The sequence below is a fragment of the Trichosurus vulpecula genome, chromosome 6 (assembly GCF_011100635.1).
Source record: "Trichosurus vulpecula isolate mTriVul1 chromosome 6, mTriVul1.pri, whole genome shotgun sequence".
Lineage (NCBI taxonomy): Eukaryota > Metazoa > Chordata > Mammalia > Diprotodontia > Phalangeridae > Trichosurus > Trichosurus vulpecula.
In genome coordinates, this window is record NC_050578.1 from 64,225,442 (window position 1) to 64,247,392 (window position 21,951).

Genomic DNA, 21,951 nt, shown 5'->3' on the forward strand with positions numbered 1-21,951 from the left:
ATTGCCAAATTTCATGGAAAAGTTTTCCTATTGTTCTGAACTGCCCAGAAATTTTACTTCTCAGATGAGGACTGTCAATGAAATTGCTAGAGAGATAAGTGACACTGTAACTTTCCTGTGCCATGTAATGTGGGGAGTCAGTCACCAAGCAGAAAGAGAAGATAATAGTGATAGAAATGTGGAAAAGGAATGAGGACGTACTGTGCATCTTCTAGTTATGATGACTGGTGTCATTCTGTGATTTCAGTATCTGACCCATCCAACGTGGAAATCCTGTCCCAGTGGGGCTGATCTAGGGTGTGTGGTCCCAGAAGTTTGGTGGTGACTTGGAACAAGCAAAAGAGGCATCATGAACATTAACTTCAAATCCCAGCCCAACCCATTAATTGGCCATGATACTTCTTGCATGACCAGAAATGCAAATTGTTTTCTAGTGAGACACACCCCCCATCCCCGGAGAGTCTGTCACATTAAAGGTAAGGTGACTTAGTGCCATGGAATCTGTCTGCAAATTGCTCATTTCAGCTGCTTAAGAATTCTGAGAGCAAAACCATGTCTTTTACTGTTATCGATGTTTGCCCTTCATTTTCAAGGAGGACCATGACATCAGGAAAGGTGATATCTTGGCTTCCAAGTGAATTGGATTTAAGTGAAGCAGGGCTGTGCAAAGTCACTGGCCTCACTCTCCTCTAGAATCATCTGGGTCCAGTGGCAAGATATAGATTAAGATGACTGGAGATGGCCCAGGGTACACTGGGAAACCTTGGTCTTTTTAAGCTAAGGTCTTTCCCAGGTCTCAGTTTGACTGAGGCAACACCCATTCAGTGATTAAGAATTGTTAAAAAATGAGGCAAAAAATAGCCTCTTTTACATAGTCAAAAAAATCAATCAATCTGGGAGGAGAAGACCCTTGGGGTTTCTGGCCAAAACAGCTATTTCATACTTACTCTGAGAGATCAAAACCCAAAGAATAATCAAGTGAGGCTTGGGCTGGGACCTATTGTTGGCCAATCCATAAGAGCCACAGTGATTTGGGTTTAAGGCATAGTCAGGTAGCTCCATTTGAATCCCAATGGGCTTTATCAAAGCCTGGTTTCCCAATGCTGCATATCAAGAAATCATAAATGAAACTACATGGGGAAAAAGAGTTAATTGTCCTCTTTTTTTATGATAGAATAAATAAGTAGGGAAGAGAAAAAAAGAAATCTAGCCTGTAAAGCCCAAGATACCTTGTGAGGTTTTGGCAATCAAGATTTATATTCTTTTGGGTAGAGCCCCCACAGGTAAGGGTATGATTCCCTATGTAGATGGAGGGAATGGAAGGAGAGGAGGGAGGGAAAGAAGGAAGGAGAAAGCAGCATTGTTCAACTAGAACTGGTCACTTGGGTCCCCAGTGGGGCAGCTACTACTACTCACAGATTGTTATTTGTCCTTCATTCCCAAAGAAGACCAAGGACATCAGGAAGGTGAGGTCTTGACTTGCAAGTGAATTGGATTTAAGTGAGGCAGGGCTGTGCAAAGTCACCAGCCTCACTCTGTCCTCTATTTGTTTTGGTTTTGATGGCTCAGAGTGAGTGTAAATAGTAATTGTTTCTGTTTTGGCCAGAAACCCTGAGGGTCTTCCCCTCCTAGATTAATGTCTTATAAGAACTCATTGCGAAGTTAAAATGTTAATTGGTCCTGAAAATAAGCATAAATAGTATGAGTTTCAAAAGGGACAGATGATTCTGATTTGCCTTAAAAGACAAAAAAAAAAATTAAATGCTAAACACACTAAGAAGAAATGTGAACTTGCAACATGTACTCAGGAATACAGACTTGAGTTAGAGATGCAGCTTCCTTTTCAAGGTGTCCACTAGGCCTAAAGGGCCTAGTTTTCATTTACGATGCTTTGGCAGGTTAGTCTTAACAAGATAATGCTGCTTGAGGGAAGGCTATTTATCTTTGTGTCTCTAGCATCTAGCAGAATTCCTGGCAAATAGTAATTGCTTAATAAATCCTTGTTGATTGGTTGATAGATTAGTTGATTGGTTGGTTGTACAAATCCTCTAGACCTCCTTATCCAGAATTAGTTAGTCTATGCAGCTAATTATTTTTGTACAGACCTGATGACAGAATGTATTTCTTTCATCTGAAGTGGCCCTTGGATAAATTGAGAGAGAATCATCCCAAAGTTTGCTATCAAGTGATGAAATATTTCAGCCACACCACCTCATTAAGAGCAACAACTAAGGTACAGAGTGGATGTGATCTGTGTTGATGGAAGAAAGAGCCACACAGGTACAATTTTCAGGCTTTAAGTGACCCAGTGGATGGAGCTCTTGACATGGAGTCAGGAAGGCCTGAGATTAAATCCTACTCAGACACTCATTGTGTGACTCTGAGCAAGTCACTTAACCTCTGTGTACCTTAGTTTTTCTCATCTGTAAAATGGGAATAATAATAGCATCTATTTCTCAGGGTTGTTGTGAAGATAAAATAAGATTTGTAGAGCACTTCGGAAACTATCATAATAATAATTATTAATACACTTATTGTTGTTTTTGAAATAGTTTTTGAAATAAGGAGCTTATTCATTTACTTAAGCCTACATTCTTTTCATTTGTTTGTTTATTTTGGTTGGAATATTGATATATGTCATTGTCCCCCTAGAGGAAGCCTGAAAATCTGCATCTTAAAAACTTAAGAGATTTGTTTTTTTCTTTCCATTGATCCAGGTTTAAACAACATACCTATCTGTGCTGTGAATGACGAGAGCTTCTTTAAAGCACTGTACGATGTTAGCCGCTTGACCGCCCCAGATAAGGACACACCACCACTCAGCAAAATCATCTATGCCAACAACACCAGCTCTTTCCGTAACCCAGGGTCAAATAAAATGAAAATGCCCCCTCGGCCTAATTCTGGTAAGTCACAAAAGGCTTGATGACAAGATAGATCATGGAACTCAAGAGAAAAAAAAGAAAATTTTAAAAAATATATTTTGCCAGGTTAGAAATACAATAGACTCTTTAGGGGTTTATGGGTATGATCCCTTTCCTGTTAGGTAGGTCTAAGATTCAGTATATTCTGCATTGACTAAGCCCCCATCCCACAGGAAATGCTCATCAGCTGCTATTAATAGAATATACTTCCTGAATTAGACATAAATTTTCAGATTACTTTAGGCCATTTTCAGCTAATTTCCAGATTTGTTTTGCTTAAAGATATGTACTTGCTACAAAGGTGAGCTTTTACCTGAGGAAAGGAGATATTAAGGGGTGCATGGGAGGAGAGGGAAAGTGATACACTCCAAATAGATGAAAATAAAGAGAAGACTGGTAATGAAATATTTTAAAAATATACAGAAGGGAGCAGAAAGAAGTGCAGAAGGGAACACAGACATGTAGGGCAATGTTAGAATGACAACTTATAATTTTAATATTTAATATATAAATATATAATATATATATAAATGAATATATGGGTTTTTTTAAAAAAAAACAATCTATATGAAACAGAACCATATAAAATATTTTCCTATTCTGATTTGTACAAGAAAATCTTCATGTTTGTTGATGGTTGTGAACTTCATAATAACAGAAAATTTTTAAATAATAATTACTCCAAAAAGTTTCCTAACATGTTTACTGTTTGTGTGGTGTTGGCTAGGTCACTAAATCTCCCCAAGCTTTGGTTTTCTCAGCTGTAAAATGAGGGAATTGGACTAGAATAGATGGTCTCTGAAGTTCTTTCTATCCTACTCTTAGGATCCTATGGTTTTGTAATCAATAATAAAAGAGTTAAATTGAACTAAGAATAGTCAGTTTCATTGTTTCCTCATGAGCTCACTGGCCTCTCAACAAGGAAGGAAGATAAAAGTGTCACTGATGTATCAATGTATTGTAAACCTGAAAGTTTGGTTAAAAGAGGCAAACAAGCTAGGTGATATACATTTATATTGTTTATTCCCTTCAAGCTAGCAGATACATGTATATACATAGAGACAGAAGTTAAATTCTTACTGTCTGATAAAAAAGAACGAGAAGCCTTAAATACATTTGAACAATTGCAACTCAGGATGTCTGTGTCACTCAAGCTTATGATCTCCATATATGTTTAACCATAGCACGAGAAAGGAAGTTTCCTGGTTGAATAAATTGTAAAAACAATAAGACAAGACAATTGACAAAGTGTCCATTGAAATTACAATCCCAGCATATCCGTGTTTCCCCTGTATAGCATATATCCACAGGATACCAAGATAAGAAAAGTCCCACTATTCAATACAGTGTCTGGTCCCAGGCATCCTGTCCTTTAGTGGTTACAAACAAGAGCAACGCTCCTGGTCAGCCTCATCTGGTGCTACAGTTGCTGACATAGGAAAGGGCATTTTTAGTTCACTCAAAAAACATGTCTGGTTGATAAGTTCAGGCTTTGGCCCTTATTGGGGTTCAAATTATTTTAAATGATTATCAGTATCAATCAGAGGCAGCAGGTGTTGGGGTGCATACTTGGCCTGAATCCATTCACTAGCCCCTTAGGCTGGGCTGATGGTTCTGGTTCAGCAGTCCCTACCTTGCTGTAGTATCTCAAAGGTGAGTTCCTCCGGGAGCCTCCATTTTGTGTGAGGATCCAGGCTGGCCCACCATCATTCTCCTCTCTGCCCTGTCTCTGATTTTTTAAACTTCAAAACCATGCCCCCTACATTGAGTACACTCTCCCCAACCCCCAACCCCCACAAAGACTTTTCAATTTCCATTGAACGTAAGCCCTTTGAGGGCAGAGACAATTCCAAGGTTCCACATCAGGATGACTACCGGGATAGTGGTGTCTTTATCAAAAGAAGGGAAGTTCAGAGGAAGAGTGGATTTAGGAGGAAAGATAATGAGCTCTGGGTTTGGAGCACATTGAGTTTAAAATGTTTATGGGGCAACAAGAGGGAGATGTCCAACAAGCAATTAGAGATGTGGCATTAGATTTCAGGAGATATGAGGGAAGGAGGATATGAAGATTTGGGAGTCATCTGTTTAGGGTGTTAGTCAATCACAAGGGGCTGACAAATTCACTAAAAGAGTGTGGAGACAAAAGAAAAGAGGACACAGATCAGACCCCGGGGTCTCCTGATACAATAAGAATAGGAAATTACTAATGGAGCAGTAGAGTCAGGCTTTGAGTCAGAGGCCCTGAGTTCAAAACCCACCTCTAACAATACTTGCCTAAGACTGGACAAATCACTTAACCTCACTGGGACTTGGTTTCCCCATCTGTAAAATGAAAAGATTGGACTAGATCACCTCTGAGGTCCCCTCCAGCTCAGCATCTATGAACTTATGTAAAGAATACTGAAGTGGAACCATCAGACTCTAGGGAACAGTATCATGGAAACCCAGGAGGGAAAGAATATCTAGGAAGAGAGGTTAACCAACAGTGCCAAAATCAAGGTCAGGAATGCTAAGGACTCAGAAAAGACCACTGGATTTAGCAATTAAGGTATTATTCCTGTCCTCAGAGAGAACAGTTTTAGTCACATTGTGTATTTGGAAGCCAGATTGTGTCCTCTAGCTGAATACTTAAGGTAAACACATTGATGGGTGCTCATGAGCTATGGATTTCAAGGGAGTAAACCCAAGAAGAACCTTGAACTTGGGGGTAGTTGTCTATTAGGGGGACCTATCTTGAGCATCGGGTAGAAGCCCAAGGTACTACTTACAGAATCCATTATAACTATAGCAACTAGGTACTTGATTCTGTAGTTCATCTGCCAAGATGAGGAAATGGAAACCATGCCAATTAGAGCAAAATTCCCTCACAGTTTGACATAAAACTGTTTTCCCTCAATTCAATTTCAGAGCCCTGTAAACAAACAAAAGACTTCTTTGGTGATTGCTGTGATGGTATTTTAAAGATTAAAAAGGTAAGAAAATATTACCATCTATCTATGTCCAGTTATCCCTCTATGGATTATTAGCCTTTCATTTCTTCTCACATACCTTTCTCAAAACTTAACAAAGGAATGGATGATATAGTAATGGTGATAATAAGAGTAACAAAATTAACTTACATTTACATGCTTAATCCTTTTATAAATGCACTCACCCAAGTCCCCATAACTAGTTAGCTCAAGAGCAGGTTCTAGGATCCCATATTTCTTAACTTATAGCCCACTACTCAATACCAAACTACCACAGGGATGAAGGCATAGAGGGGATACCCGATGTAGGAATGCCGTCATTGTCTACAAAAAATAATATACTTTTCTAATTATATTTTGTAGGACAACATCCATTGCTATATATAAATTATCAGCTAGGCATAGGTAAACCCCCAAAGGGTCATATATTTTAAAACTTCATTCATCCAGGCCCTCATCAACATTATTAAATAGGGAACAAACATTAGCTCCAAAGACTCTCCTCCAAACAAACAGCCATTATGCTTCTCTATCCTGGTAGGACACTCTTGTGATTTGCCTGAGTGCATTCTAGTAACTGAGCCTTGGAAGTTGGGAAAGGCAGATAAGATTCCCTACTTTCCTACAGAATACTGCTAGGACTATTGCATTAGTGGAGAACTAGGGGCATCTGGGAAGGAGTAAGATAGAATTTGGGCTTTGGGGACTGGAAAATAAAGGCATCGACAAGAAAGAGAGAAGGAGCATGGTATATTTAGAAACAACTCTAGGACCAGAGCCAGAAGACTGCATGGTCTGTCTCATTATCTACGTAGCCTACATAGTCCCCACCCCACCCTCCCAATGATTACTTTCTTTCTTTGTTTGAAGAAGTCTTCCTTCTAATACATACTGGCTATGTGACTCTGATCAAGTCACTGAATCTCTCAGGGTTTATACAACTCTCTAAGACTAAAAGTTGAAGAGAAGGAGCAGAACCATATTGGTAGAAGGAGTTTTCTCATCTGGGAATTCCCCATATAGGTGCAAACACAGATATAGCCCTATTCCCTCCTTTTCTCAATAGCACAGTCTATTTCCATGTGTCATGAACCCAATCTGCTGATTACTGTACTGTAGCTGCTTTCTGAAGATTAATTTGGCTCTTCTCTAGCAAAAATAGTTATTGGTTTAGTAGATTCTTGTGCTTAAAAAATAGGAAACTTTAGTAATAATCACCACCACAACAATAATAGCTAGCATTTGTATAGCGCTTTAAGGTTTGCAAAGCACTTTACAAATACTAACTCATTTTATCCTCATGATAACCTTGGCAGGTAGGTGCTATTATTAATCCCGTTTTACATATGAGGAAACCAAGGTAGACTTGCCAAGAGTCATGCAGCTAAATTCAAACTTGGGTCCAAATAATGCAGCATCCTATCCATCTCATGACTTAGCTGCATGTATGTGTATTCACACATGTGTATATTGTTTATTACTTATATGTTTAGTTTTAGCATGAATTCTAACTGGAGGCAAAACATAACAATTGCATTTTGCCTTTGATTTAGGAAGAGCTTCAGGGCAGAAGTCACATTTCTCACCCAAAGGCAAACCAAGGTCCTACGGTCTCTGAACACACTAATCCCAAGAGTGAAGTGAGAGGGAAGACAATTTGCATACCAAACTACCTGGATCAGGAAATCAAAGTAAGAGCCATGTTTAGCATTGTTATTGTAATCAAAGAATGTATTAAAAAATCGACTATTCTATCAGCAGGCTTTCATTAGGTGCCTGCTATTTGCCAGACACTGTACCAGGTCCTGAGGATACAGGGACATAAATAACACTCCATGACTTCAAGAAGCTTCCATTCTAATGGAGGAGATATTTTAGGTATCTATTCAGGAATCTATAAACTAGATACAAATACATACAAAGTAATTTGGGGGGAGCAGTTGCATTTGGGGGAATCAAGAAATGATTCAAGTAGAAGGTGGCGCTTGACTTTCTTGAAGGAAGTTAGAGATTCTAAGGGGCAGAGATGAGGAGGAATTCTAGGGATGCAGCATAACCAATGCAAAGACACAGAGACAGGAGATGAAATGTCACCTATAAAAAGCAGTAAGAAGTGAAAAGGCATAGAAAAAAGGAGAAACAATAATAGAGTGTTGCTTATAATATTTTTCACTATGTGCATTGAATGCTTGTGAGGAGGAAGATTCAGGGAGCTGCTGTGTATATGAGTATGTTAGAGTGTTGGTTTAATGTGACTGACAGACTCAAGTGATACGCTTCTTGCTAACACTTACTAGCAGGATTGGGAGCAAATCAGCCAGGAAGGGACAGAAAAAATGTGATGCTTTAAGAACATAATCTTATCAATGAATATATAACTATTAAATCAATGAGCAAGGAGATGTCAGGTATAAGAACTGATTTATCCTGGTTGCTTAGGTTAGGAAGTTGAAACAAGAAGTAGCCAGAAATTCAGAATAGTAAAAATAAAAGCTTTACATTTATATTTGCATCCAATTATAATATCTCAGAAATGTTTGAATATTGTTACAAGATTCATTATAAAAACCTTTACAATTCACCTGTCATTGCTATAGAAACTTGGTATAAAGAGAGACATAATTGTGACAACATCAAGACTATTCCCTTAGGCCTAATCCTAAAGGCATAGACTGACCTATCATAGACTTAACAGGATAAAACTTCCTTAATTCGTTTGATTCATGGTAGGAGTCACAATGAACTTTTCAGAACAGCCAATCGAGTAGCAAAGTTCTGTATTATTCACAGGGTATCATATCCACACTCATTATTATCCAAGTGGGAAACCTTTCTTTTTGGAAAGGAAATAGCACAACGGAGAGACTGAACTAAGATTTTATCATTACCTCTGTAAGGCCTTCTTAACCTTCTTAGATTTTGACATCTACTTGTAGCAGCTCTCAGATCTCATTCCCTCTGACCAACTTACACCATTTCCCTTGAATAATGGATTTCTAGCTTACCAATACTTTAAACAGTTACACCTGAATTCAAAACCCAGAACAAATCAAATTACAGTCTCAAGAGATTTTACCTCACACAGCAAATTTCACTGATCATATCTTAGGGCAGTATATAGTTATTTTTCTTGTTGTTACAATAATATTCAGTTAAAATAAACCACAATTAATTTTTTAAAATGAAACATTTATTCTTAACACTCATTAAATACATAAAAGGTCTTCTTATAAAGAAAAATAAACTAATTTGCAAGTGCGCGTGTGTATATATGTATATGTTGTTTATATATATTGCATTCACATATTCTGATATAATAATTCGCAAAGATTAAGAAAATAATCACATTCTGGGGTTTCATACAAAACATGAATAAATGATGATTTAATCAAAATTCAGAAAGACAGTAGTTTCTAGTAGCCTAGATAGCTTAAGGTATTATATATTAACTTCTAATGCAAAAAGAAAAATATTTTAAACTGAACTTCAGTACATACTATTTTAGTTAGGTGGCACAATGGATAGAATGCTGGGCCCTGAGCTAAGAAGACCTAAGTTCGAATCTGGCCTCAGACACTCACTAGTTGTGTGACCCTGGGCATTTAACTTCTGTTTGCTTCAGTTTCCTCATCTGGAAATAGTGATAATAATAGCACCTACTTTGTAGTATTGTGACAAATGAGATAATTGTAAAGCGCTTAACACAGTGCCTGGAACACAGTTAAGTGCTATATGAATGTCAACTATCATCATCATTATGATCTAGTTCAATTTTCATAAATGATCAATTAGTAATCCAATTTACTATCTTAGAATATACAAGGCTCTCTGCCTCTCACTAGTCATATACATTTTTTTTAGTTCCTTCTCCCACCAAGCTAGTGAGACTTTCTGACCTTGTCCAAGTAGAAAATCTCAAGGAATCTGGGAAAGTCCTCAAAGAATTTACACTGTCTTTTGGATTTTTTGCCAAACACGAAGTAATTATCATTATTATTAATTAAAAGCAAAATATACCCAAATAACTCAAGATAGTTTGTAACCATAACGACAAAAGTCTTCAATAAGTGATAGCTCAAACTGATAGTTTAACAGCATTCACATCATAAGAGAAATTAATCTAATAATACAAATACAGTATACTCTAGGTATCATTTTCAAATTAACAATTTTTACACAATAAATTACAATAAAAAATCACTAGGAGCACAATAACAATGTGTAACAATACTATTAACTCAAAATATGAAGCACAAAACTATTTACTGTTAGTCAAATGACTGATTCTGTTGGGTGAATTTCTGAATTACCTTGCATAAAAATAATTCCATCTTTTTATCAATTTTGATTCTTTTCTAGTGGCATTCAGAGACCAGTATAGAGTAATTAAAATCAAGTTGTTATAGTTTCAAAAATGACGTGAAGAGTCACTATTCAGAACTCAGATTAATCATGCTGTAAATAGTGATTTTCTCTGGTTAATTTATTAAAATTTATACAAATTTTATTAAAATTTATACAAATCTAATTCTTAAATTTTCCAGTATTACATTTTGTTATATGATTCCAACTACTTTTCTGCAGGAATCAATGTCAGTATTAAAATTGCTTTAAAAAAAGGCTCAGAGAGCATGAGGAATCTCAGAATTAACTCTACTATATGAGGACAAAACAAGTACTTCTACAATATGGAATAATAATTTGATGGGTATGACAATGTTCTTATTCTCCTCTTATCTAAATGAGTTATACTTCAATATTTTTATAATATTTTACTAAATTGTAGGCTTTTCTTTTGACTTATGCTGGACCTTTTGATAGCTGGCAAAGATGTATTATGCCAATGTGGGTAAAGAAAATCACTAGTTTTACATTCCTGATCTTCAAGAAATCCAAATTCTTATTACTCCTTACTTTCTAATTAAGCTTCACATCCAGTCGCCATTCATCTTTGAACTTTCTTTCATTTTCTCCTTATGGGTTTTAGATTAACAGCCTCCAAAACTACACCTCTCATTCTACTTCAACTATTCACTTTCCTTCACTACTTTCTCAATCCCTCATGTCTTTATTTTCCAAACATATCCCAACCCATCTACAAAACTATTTTTCTTTTTCTCCGCTGAAACCTCTCATTTGTGAATTATCAAAATCTTTACTTTTCTGTGGTCAGAACTGAAACTTCAAATTTTATAGATAATGTCTCATTCTAGATAAAACTTCTAGACCATAACATTCTAATCATTCACCAAAGAACACAGAGGTAAAATAAAAACATTCTCCTAAAATAAAATGTTGCTTTCTAATTTAAACAAATTTCTTTCTTTACAAAATGGAGAGAAGAGTTGATAATTGCACCAATAATAGTGGTTCTTAAGCACCAGATAAGTTTAGGCTGCAGACTGCAAAACTGACAGACGTAAGAGATGTGTCCTTGTTAGCATAGCTAGTTTGACTAAATCAAAGAGAATTACCAACTGGATAAGGGAGAGGAACACTCCAGAAACTCTGAGAGCCTCCTTTTTACCAGTTATATCAAGTAAAGGAACAAAGAAGACACTGAAGGAGACAAGCAGCTGCAGCTGGTTTTGCAGTTCTTTCAGAGGTCATACACAGCAAAATGGCATATGTAGAGCAAAATGAAGTCAGTTATGTTCTCCTAGACATTTGCTATCAACAAGAAAAGTCTTCCTTTGCCAGAAGATGCTTTCCATTTTCTCAAACAAATACACATACTCTCTCTTGTTCCGTTAGGCCTACTCCAAGGACCTTCTCCCCACCCCCCCAACTCCTCACTGGCATTTAAGCATCTGTGAGATTAGGCATAGAAATCAAGATTAAAAGGAAAGCAGAAAGCTGGGAAACAATTTTTACAGCAAGTGTCTCTGATAAAGGCCTCTTCTCTCAAACATATTGAGAACAGAGTCATATTTATAAGAATACAAATCATTCCCCAATTAATAAGTGGTCAAAGGATATGAACAGGCAGTTTTCAGATGAAGAAATCAAAACTATCTATAGTTGTAGGAAAAAAATTCTCTAAATCACTATTGATCGGAAAAATGCAAATTCAAACAACTCTGAGGTACCACCTCACACCTATCAGATTGGCTAATGTGGCAGAAAAAGAAAATGATAAATGTTGGAGATGTGAGAAAATTGGGACACTAAGGCATTGTTGGTGGAGTTGTGAACTGACCCAACCATTATAGAGAACAATTTGAAACTAGGCCCAAAGGGCAATCAAACTTTGCATACCCTTTGATCCAGCAATAAACTACTATGTTTGTATCCCAAAGAGATCATAAAAAAGGGTGTTGGGGGGAAAGGATCTACACATACAAAAATATTTATAGCAGCTCTTTTTGTGGTGGCAAAGAATTAGAAATTGGGAAGATGTCTATCAATTGGGGAATGGCTGAACAAGTTGTGGTATACGAATTTAATGGAATACAACTGTGCTATAAAAATGATGAGCAGGCAGATTTCAGAAAAACCTGGAAAGACTAACATGAACTGATGCAAAGTGAAGGGAACACAACCAAGAGAATATTGTACACAGTAACAGCAACACTGAGATCATCCACTATGATTGACTTAGCTCTTCTCTCCCAGCAATACTATGAGCTAAGTCACAGCACTTCTTAAACAGTAGATCACAGCCCCATATGGGGTCATGAAAAATTTGGCATCAGTAAAAGGTTTATGAACGTGCAACGACCAAAAATTAATTGAAAATTAATGCATATGAATGCATTCAAATGCATATGAATCTGAGGTGTTTCTGGCATCACTTGCCTATGTTGCACCATGCAACTTCACTGAAGCCTTGGTTCTAAACACGCAGCACAAACACTTTGCACTGTGCATGCCATCGTACCATGAAATGCCATTGAACACTGCCAAAATTCGAAATGTAGTTGTGAGTGGAAAAAGTTTAAGAAGCCTTGAATTCTAAGACAACTCCAAAAGACTCATGAGTCCAAAAGTCTCTATCCACATCCAGAGAAAGAACTGATGGAGTCTGTATGCTGATCAAAGCACACTATTTTCACTTCATTTTTTTCACGTTTTTTTCTTTTGTTCTGTTTCTTCTTTCACAACATGATTAATATGGAATATCAAATTGCTTACCATTTTAGGGAGGGAGAAAATGTGGAACTCAAAATTGTATAAAAATGAAAATTTAAAAATTGCCTTTACTTGTAATTGGAAAAAATTAAATACTATTAAAATAAATCAGCAAGAAGTTATTAATAACCTACTATGTGGTAGGCCAGGAGCACTTGGCCTTTTTTTGTATCCTGGATCCCTTTGTTAGTATAGTGAAGCCAACAGAGTCTTTCTCACAATAATGTTCTTAAATGCATACGATAAAATACATAGGACTATAAATGAAACTAACTATATTGAAATGAAGCTATCAAAATATTAAAAGAGCAAGTTTTCAGACTCCAGGTTAAGAGCAAACATGTAAGGCACTAGTTACACAAAGATAAAAAAGAAAGAACCTCCTACAAAAAGTTATATTCTGTCAGGTATGTGATATTCAAAGCCTTTTCTTACTGGTAGAACAGCCAAGGATTAATTTCTGTGAGGACAGGCTGGATATTCCTCCCCACATCCCAAATGTGCTTTTTTCAGATTCTGTCCAAGCTGTGTGAAATTCTACAAACAGACTCCCTGGCAGAACTCCTCACGTGGCTACTCCATGCAAGTGTGAAAGGTAAGAGGCAGGAACATTATAATGCCTCAGGGAAGCTATTCAGAAACCATGGGCTGCTTTCTGTCCAGGGTGGGGCATAAAAGCTAGAGAAAACTTGTCTCCTATACCATGGGTTTATAAAGGCTGGATGCTGGTAGGGGTTCCAAGGGCAACCTGTATCAATTAACTTCCTTCTCAGTGGAGTATCAGGAATAATTCCAGGATAGTATGTACATCTGGTTAAATGTTTTCTCCTGTTGCTAGATTCTACTCAGTATGTCTCATGCCAAAATAAGCATCCTTTCCCCAAATCAAATTTCCCTCTCACTGTCACCGTCTTTCTCACTACTCTCCCAATCACTTGTGTTTGATTTGCCCCTCTTCTTCATCCCCCTACATGAAGTCATCATTACCTATTGATTCTTCCTTCTAAAAAGTTTGAATTCCACTCTTCCTTTCCATTCCCAAAGATGTCATTCTAATCCAGGAGATCACTTCCTCGGACTTTAATTACTACAACAGCCTTATGGCTGGCCTCTTGGATACCGATATTCCTTTTTATATTCAATAAATAAAGCAGCAAGCATTTATTAAGTACCTATTAGGTATTTAAACACTGTTTACTATTAGGAATTATAGTATGACTACCACTCCCTTTGTTATATTTCATATTTATTTCCCACTCCTAAGGTCGGGTTGACTACCATATAGACATTATTCAATTTCTTGTCACCTTATTGGATGCTACAGATTTTCCAAACAAATATTCTTGACTCTGATCTAATTCTACCAAAGTAACTTTCAATCCCCCAAAATAATGATGGTCACTCCACTGTTTATGCCTCATCTTTTGGAGTCACAGATGAGTCAAGGAACAAGGCAGGTAGGTCCTGAAACGGTTTGATATACACTTTACAATATGCTGCACATGGGATTGTAGGCCATTTGTGCTTACAAACCTGGGCACACCTGGATTATGCTTTATGCCTAAATTAATCATTCAGCGAACAACATAGCAAGTCATATGTTCATACCTCATATCTATTAGGTGCTTTGGGAGAATATAAAAGTCCTTTAAGATAATATTCTCACTCTGAGACATACATACACACAAAGAAAGGCAACATGTTCTAGTATGACAATCACTGGATCTGAAGCCATTAGCAAGTCTCTGAAGCTCTATGGACTTCAGGTTCCTCAGATGTAAAAATCAGGAGATCAGACTCTATAATCTCAAAGGTCTCTTGTAGCTGTATCATTCAATGATTCTAGGAAACAGAGATGAATGGAAATGTCGATAATACAACTGAATTGGGTGGTTGAGACCATCTGTCAGGAATTGCCCGGTTCTTCATTCCTTCAGTCAGGTGTAACTATTTGCCTTGCCCTATAAACTTACTCCCACTCATGTGCTAAATTTATTTCCAGCCCTAATCAGGGAATATATGAAAAGGAAAAGTTGGTTCGGTATCAGAGTTAGTTTTTCTGGTGGTTTCTCTATACCTCAGGAAGGTATTAGACAAATTTTAGATTCATCTTTTAGACTCAACTTTCTGGATTTCTGATGTCAACTGCAGAGTCCATTTGGATTCTTGCTCAATGACCTACAGGCCCTGGGCTTCTCATTACCTCTTGCTCAGTCCTTCTATGGGAATTTCAAACAAAATGGCAGACTTAAGGGGAGATATTTGGGGACAGGAGGCATCATTAGCTGCGCCTCATGTAACAGCAGGTAGGCCATTGTCATTAGTGTACTATGTGAGATGGCGTGAATAGTGAGTAATGTATCTAGAAGACCTGGATTCAAATCCCACCTCAGACATTTATTGGCTGTGGGGTCCTGAGCAAACCAATTAACATTTCTAAGCTTCAGTTTCCTCATTTGTGAAATGAAGGGGTTGTACTCAGTGAACACCAAGATCCCTTCCATTTTAAATCTATAATCCTCTTCTATGGTTCAACAGTAACAAATAATTTTGGAGCGTGAACTCCTCTGTACACTACTACAATACAGAATCACAAAACTAAAGTTTGGTATGGTGGTCTAGAAAACAGTTTGCACTAGGAACTAGGTAGAAATACTGTATGGGGTCTACAGCTGAATTATAACTGCAGATTTATTTCCCCTTTCAAATCAGAAAAAGAATGGGTATCAGCTTTGATCCATTCAGAGCTCTCTGAGATCAACTTGTTTAAAAACCGGGAGCACATTCCCCAAAAGAGACCTGGAAAAGAGAAAGAAAAATCTTCTTCCACTGCCAAAGCCCTAGCCAAGGAAGAGGTGTCTAAAGTCAACAGGTAATTAATACTCCATCATGAAGAGCCTTGGTTACCAGCTGATGGACATCCAGAGAAAGCCTGGAGTAGTGAGAAAGGCTCTTGAAGTCAGAGTCCAAAGTCATGGACCACTTACTTATGGATCACAAAGTTATGGACCTCAAAGTTATGGGCCACTCTGAAACTCAGTTGCTGTGAAAAAAAAGAATAGAAATATTTATGCTATTTCACAGCATGAACTTCTGTAATGAAAAAGGGGCTATTGATTCCCTTTAACTGCTCCACAAATTATTTTAGGCTTTAATTTTTTTCAATGAAAAAAATCTGTTTTCCCTTCTTCCCATATCCCAACCAAAAAAAAAATAAAAAGAAAGATAAAATCATGTAACAAATATGCAGTCAATCAAAACAAATACCCAACATTGGTCATGTGCAAATATATATATATGTGTGTGTGTGTGTGTGTGTGTGTGTGTTTGTGTGTATGTGTGTGAGTGTATTTGGCTTTATCTTTCAAGAAGGATAAATGTCAGGTGTTTAAAAGACTCTCCTTTATTTAATAGATGGTTTTTTAAAAAAAAAACAGGGCTTTTATATTAGAAATTCTTGAATTCCCTCTCCCCAATATTTGGGGGACAATCTTTTTACCAAATTATCTAATCCAGCAGCTTTTCTTTTTCTATCATCCCTATCCTAAGTTGAAAGGCAAAAGAAGATCTGAATAGGGGACAAAAAATGCATGTTATTCTAAAAATGAAGAGAAAGGGAATATAAAAACGACTTAGTAGAAGGCCTAGATATGGGTGCTACATTTTGCCAAAAAGCAAAGTAAGTAAGGATAGGGAATAGAGATTAGATCTGTGATTTCACTGACAGGAGTTCCCAGTTGAAGAAATTCTCTCTACAAATGTAGGTTGGCAATTTCTCTGCAACTTAGAGTCTTAGAGTTGTTTAAAACACTGAGTGGTTAAGTGACTTGCCAAGGATGTTGGATACATTATTAATTAGAAAGAATACCCCTTTGGCCTAAGAAAACATTCCACATTCCACATGAGTAAAGTGGTATAGTAGGAAAACCACATCTATCTAAAATCCAGCTACAAGTGTTACTTATGGAAAATAGGACAAAAATTTACCTTTAAAAAATTAGGTTTTAGAAGGCCTTATGGGAAAGAAGCCAATGGAAAAATAAGATCGTGTGTCACTCAGAAAGGCATATTGAAAAAGGCAAAGGAAAATGAAGTTATGGTATGTGAGAATTCCTTTTTGTATTGTTGTTTGCCCCATGACAATGTGCTTTTGTGGGGGGGTATTATTTATTGACGCAGTTTTTTTTCTTTTTATAAAACAATACTGTTAGCTTCCAGTTACACTTTGTCCTAATTTTTTTACCCTGAATCCTCCCAAGTAAAAAATCAGTATTATCATCAGTTGAGATTTCTATGGACATCAGAGGCTTTGGAAACATATTAAAACACTCTGACTTTCATCCTATATAACTATATATTTGCTATAAAACTATTAGATTCTCTGACTAGAAAGACTGAGTGTATCTAGGATAAAGGCCCTAAAGATGGTATTACTATGTTTTGTAAACACTTTTGGTGATAATGTAATCTATAGAGAGGACGCTTGTGTAGGCATGTAAGATGTGTGCGAAATTCACTGTCCTTTTCCTTTATCTGATTTAGAGTTCCAAGCCAAAAACTGGAAAAAAATAAAGAACCAAGACAAGGTTAAGTATAATTCGTGCATATTAATGATAAGATATTATAATAAAGACACATGAGTCCTACCAATGGGAAGCACAACCATTTTTAATACTTAGTTTTGAAGAGATGGACATTGAAACAAAAGATCTGTTTCAAGGAAGTGAAGAGATGCAGATATAACCATCTATCAAATTTGCCTTAAATAAAAATGTTGCATTGGCTGTTTTGAAAGGTAAACCCTAAGATGGATCTTGGGGAGACAGCAAAAGCGACAGGTTTAGTCTTAGGATCACAGGCCTAGAACTGGAAGGAACTTCAGAGTTCTATCAGGTATAATCTCTTCATTTTATAGATAAGCAGAGGCCCAAGCAGGTTAATACCAATGTGCCCAAAGTCACATAGGTAGTAAATGTCAGAAGAATTAAAGGTATCTGGAGTGCTGGACATGGAGTCAGGAAGACCTGAGTTCAAATCCAGTCTCAGGCACTTACTAGCTGTGTGACCCTAAGCAAGTCACTTAACTGCTGTCTGCTTCAGTTTCATCAACTGTATAATGAGGATATTACTAAATGGGCCTTATTAATTAATTAAATATTAATAAATTAATAAAAGAAAATAGTGATGGGCCTCAGAGTTCAACTTTTTTCAATGAACAAAAATGTATTTTCACTCTTTCCCACCCTACTTCCCATTTAAAAAACAAATAAAAAGAATAAATAAAAAATTAAATTAAAAGTAAATAAAAAAGAAGACAAAATGCACAGTTAAGCAAAACAAATACCCACTTTGGTCATGTCCAAAAATATGTATTTGATTTTCTCTTTCAAGAGGGGTGATGGATGGCAGAGATTTAAAAGATTCTCCTTTACTCAATAAATGGACCTCTAAAGGTGCCTTCTGGGCCTAATGTTCTGTGATTCCCATGACCATAATCCAGAAAGCTCCAGAAGTATCATGAAGGAGAGAACAAAGAACAGAATAAAGTGAGAAAAGCAGACACTTGTAACTCACCTGGTTCCCATCCAGAAACCAGCTCAATTTTAAGTCCCACTCAAGGGTACATTCTGAACCAAGGTATAGGGAAGAATAAAGAGATGGAGCAGAGTGGTCAAAGAAATCCAGCTCTGATTTCTCACAGAGGTGTAGTGGGTTCTAACTCTGAACAAACTTGTATGACGATAAAGTAACAAGATGACCCCGTATACCAGAAGATTGTTTTGTTTCACAGTCCACACCTGAGAGAATGGACTCCACTCTTCACAAGGTCCTTTATACCAATACCAGAGGTGTCATAGGGCCCAAATATATCTTCCTGGGTCTGCTTCAACCCAGATTTCCTTGGACCATTCCAGGTTGGGATGTTCCATATATTGTATTCCAAATGTTGCTGGAATACACTGATCAACCCCTGAGATCCATCCCCAATCAGCTACTTTCACAACTGGAAGTAGCCTCACAAGGTATAACCCAATCAATGAGTCTATCAACCTTAGAGACAATATTGGAGGCAGAAGACCTAGGTTTAAATCTTAGAGCTGACATTACCTGTGTGACCTAGGGTAAGTCACTTAACTGGTCTGGGACTCACTTTCTTCACATCTCTAAAATCAAGGTTGACCTTGATGGCTTTTAAGCTCCCATACTGAAATCTGTGATTCTATACTCTGTTCTCTCAATTTAAACTCAGCTGAAATAAAAGCAAAGTCCTGGTCTTATTAGGTGAGTTATTCACATAACACAGGAGAGAAATATTTTCGGTGTAATTGGAAATCAAAGTTGCCACTGGATTTTTTCTGGAGTGCTTGATAACACTGACAAAATCTGAGTAAAATCAGGCATGTGGACTGGATATTTTCATAATAAAAACTAGCAGCATGATTTGCTAAATTATAAAAACAATTGTTTTATGTAAATGTTACTTTGGGAAGAGACAGTTGGCAAAAAAAAAAAAAAAAAGATGAAAGCAGGGCTGTGTTGGAGCCTGCTCTTATTGGCCCCCAAGAGCTGACTGTTAAAATTTTGAGTATGAGCATTTACACCTTGGAAATCAGCAAAGGCTACAAATCAGGGCTTGATTTATTGATTTTCTAGACTTAAGAAAGTGATGGAGAAAATGTTAACAATGCAGATTAAATTTAAAAATGTGTCATGCAAACATGCATTTTGGTGGGGGGCGGGGAAGAGTCAGTTGTTATATATTTTTTAGCACTAATTCTCCAGGGAATTCCCATTTAGCTCAGTTTCATGGAATTCCACATTATGTAGTTCCTTAATGGAGGCTCAAAACTAAATTTACAAAGTCCCAATTCCCATGTCATCTTATTTGGGCTGTTCTATTTCAGAGGCTGAGGGTAAGTCTGGATTGATTAAAGAAAGAAGCAAACTTGAAGAGGCCATTGAAGAATATTTCAGCAAAACAAAGCCTCCTGCGAAGAATCTGAAGATTTGGGAGAGAAATTACTGCCCTCACTTAGCAGCAAAAGCAACAGTGGCAAGAAATCAACAAGGGAACAGCCAATATTCCCAAAGACCCACTAATTACAATCTTTTAAAGTTTTAAGTCAAAGAAACTCTATAGAATTAAGTATCAAGGAGAGAAGGCCTGTTCTGGCTTTCCTTCTTAGAAACTGCAGGCTCATTCACTCTTACACTCACTCAAAAAATGTTTTCAAGGTGGCCTATGAGAACCAAACATGGATTAGTTCCTGGAGTAACAAATTTCAGTTCTCAAACACTGGTAAGTTATAGATAAATATGAATGTTAAATATATTTAAATTATTTTTAGTCTGTTAATTTTGAATACGTATGAAATAAAGCCTATATATGCCCACATGCTCTCTTTTCATGGTTTGCAGACTCACTGCATAGAAAGAGGCCCTTGATGGATGCAGCAAGTTACAGGGCCATCAGAACGTGGTCTGAGTCAGTTCCACAGACCCTACCCATGCTCAGTGTCTTCATAAAAATGAAATGAGTAGGAATCTCATTGGGTTGGCTAGTCACAAAGGGCTTCTTTCCCTCCCCTCCCCTCCCCCTTTTAACTGCGTATCATTGGAGGAGTTGTGTAGTTTTGAAGTCCTATTCTCCAAAGTAATCCAACAATTGATTAGGAGCAGAATCTGAGCACACTAAGGGTACAACCCACCCTCCTCAAGCTGAGCACTATTTTTCAGTTTTTCTCAGGTTAAGTGGATAATGAAGCATAATAAGAGACCTAGTTTAATAACACCATGTCTGGAATACTCCATCACTTCTTGGAATTCCTAGTTCCCTTCATGGCTGAACTCATGACACCTCCTTATAAGGGAACTTTTTGACTCCTGGTTGTTAGTGCCCACAAATTACTTCGTATTTTATTGTGTCCTCTTTGTTCAGTCTCTCATCCCAGTGGAATGTAACTTCTTGAGCGCAGTCAGGGACCATTTTATTTTTGTCTCTGTATTCCCAGCCCCAAGCACAGAACCTGGCACCCAGTAGGCTCTTAACAAAAGCCTAGTGAACTGAGTTGTTTTCATCAAAATTTTTTTTCCTACTGGTTAAAACGGAGAAGTGATCAGTGTAACAAATTAGATAAACAAGACCCAGAAGCAATCCAGGACTGAGTTCAGTATTTGATGAAGCTAGAAACCAAACAACTATAAGAATTTCTTATTCTGTTGGTAAGCAAAATGGGCTCTTAGCGCTTAGTTCAACAAGTGCCCTTGAAGTTTGGTTTGTTTCCTTTGAGTAATTCAGTGTATTTCATCGAGCCTTACTAGGTGCTAAGCCCCAGGCCCAAACCCCTATTAGGTGTAAAACCTATGTGGCTGTGGATTGGTAACTAAGGTGGGACCCAACGTGGGGCTAACTCAGGGGAGGGCCTAGTTTACAAATGAGTTTGAGTGATAGGTTTGGGACATCAGAAGCTCTTAGACCACGTGGGTTTAAGTCACCTCTTTGTGCCGATTTTAGGTCACGTGGGTGAGTCGCATGTGTGACTCACCCCTGACGCTGAAAAAGATATAAAACCAGGGATTGGCCTTCTCTTCTTTGGAGCTCTTTCGCACAGCAATGGTGGCACACGTGACTCTGGGTCAGCCCTTGTTCTGAGCTCCCGGGCTGAACCTAGATGTTGGTAACCATGAATTGTATTGGGTCTGTTTGTAATTTGTTTAAGGGCTCTCACTGGAGACGGTGTTGATGCAGAGAACCCGGGCAGCTGTAGCTAAGGGCCCTCCAGGTTGTAACCTGGATGCTGAGACTTTGTTGAACTCTGGTAACTATGTACTGGGATTTGAATCAGACAAGGTGTCTGTTGATGTTTGGCATTTGTTTGTCTTTGCTCTGAAGTTCAGGGTGCTGGCTTTTTCCCCTGAACTAAGTG

At 37.5% G+C, this 21,951-nt stretch overlaps 1 protein-coding gene across 1 annotated transcript; it reads left to right on the forward strand.

The window, feature by feature from the left end:
• The first annotated feature begins 349 nt into the window (after positions 1–349).
• On the forward strand, positions 350–20,147 carry C6H4orf17 (chromosome 6 C4orf17 homolog). The gene is made up of 8 exons (XM_036764953.1): positions 350–476; positions 2,718–2,906; positions 5,832–5,896; positions 7,447–7,584; positions 13,538–13,619; positions 15,737–15,896; positions 17,567–17,610; positions 19,930–20,147. The coding sequence occupies exons 1-8, from the start codon at positions 350–352 to the stop codon at positions 20,145–20,147; spliced, it is 1,023 nt and encodes a 340-aa protein (XP_036620848.1).
• Positions 20,148–21,951: the final 1,804 nt, after the last annotated feature.

Bases quoted from the DNA above. Each gene is read 5' to 3' on its own strand.
- C6H4orf17 (XM_036764953.1), top strand. From the start codon at position 350: ATGAACATTAACTTCAAATCCCAGCCCAACCCATTAATTGGCCATGAT. The intron at 2,907-5,831 runs GTAAGTCACAAA...ATTCAATTTCAG, and splicing joins GCCCCCTCGGCCTAATTCTG to AGCCCTGTAAACAAACAAAA. The intron at 13,620-15,736 runs GTAAGAGGCAGG...CTTTCAAATCAG, and splicing joins ACTCCATGCAAGTGTGAAAG to AAAAAGAATGGGTATCAGCT.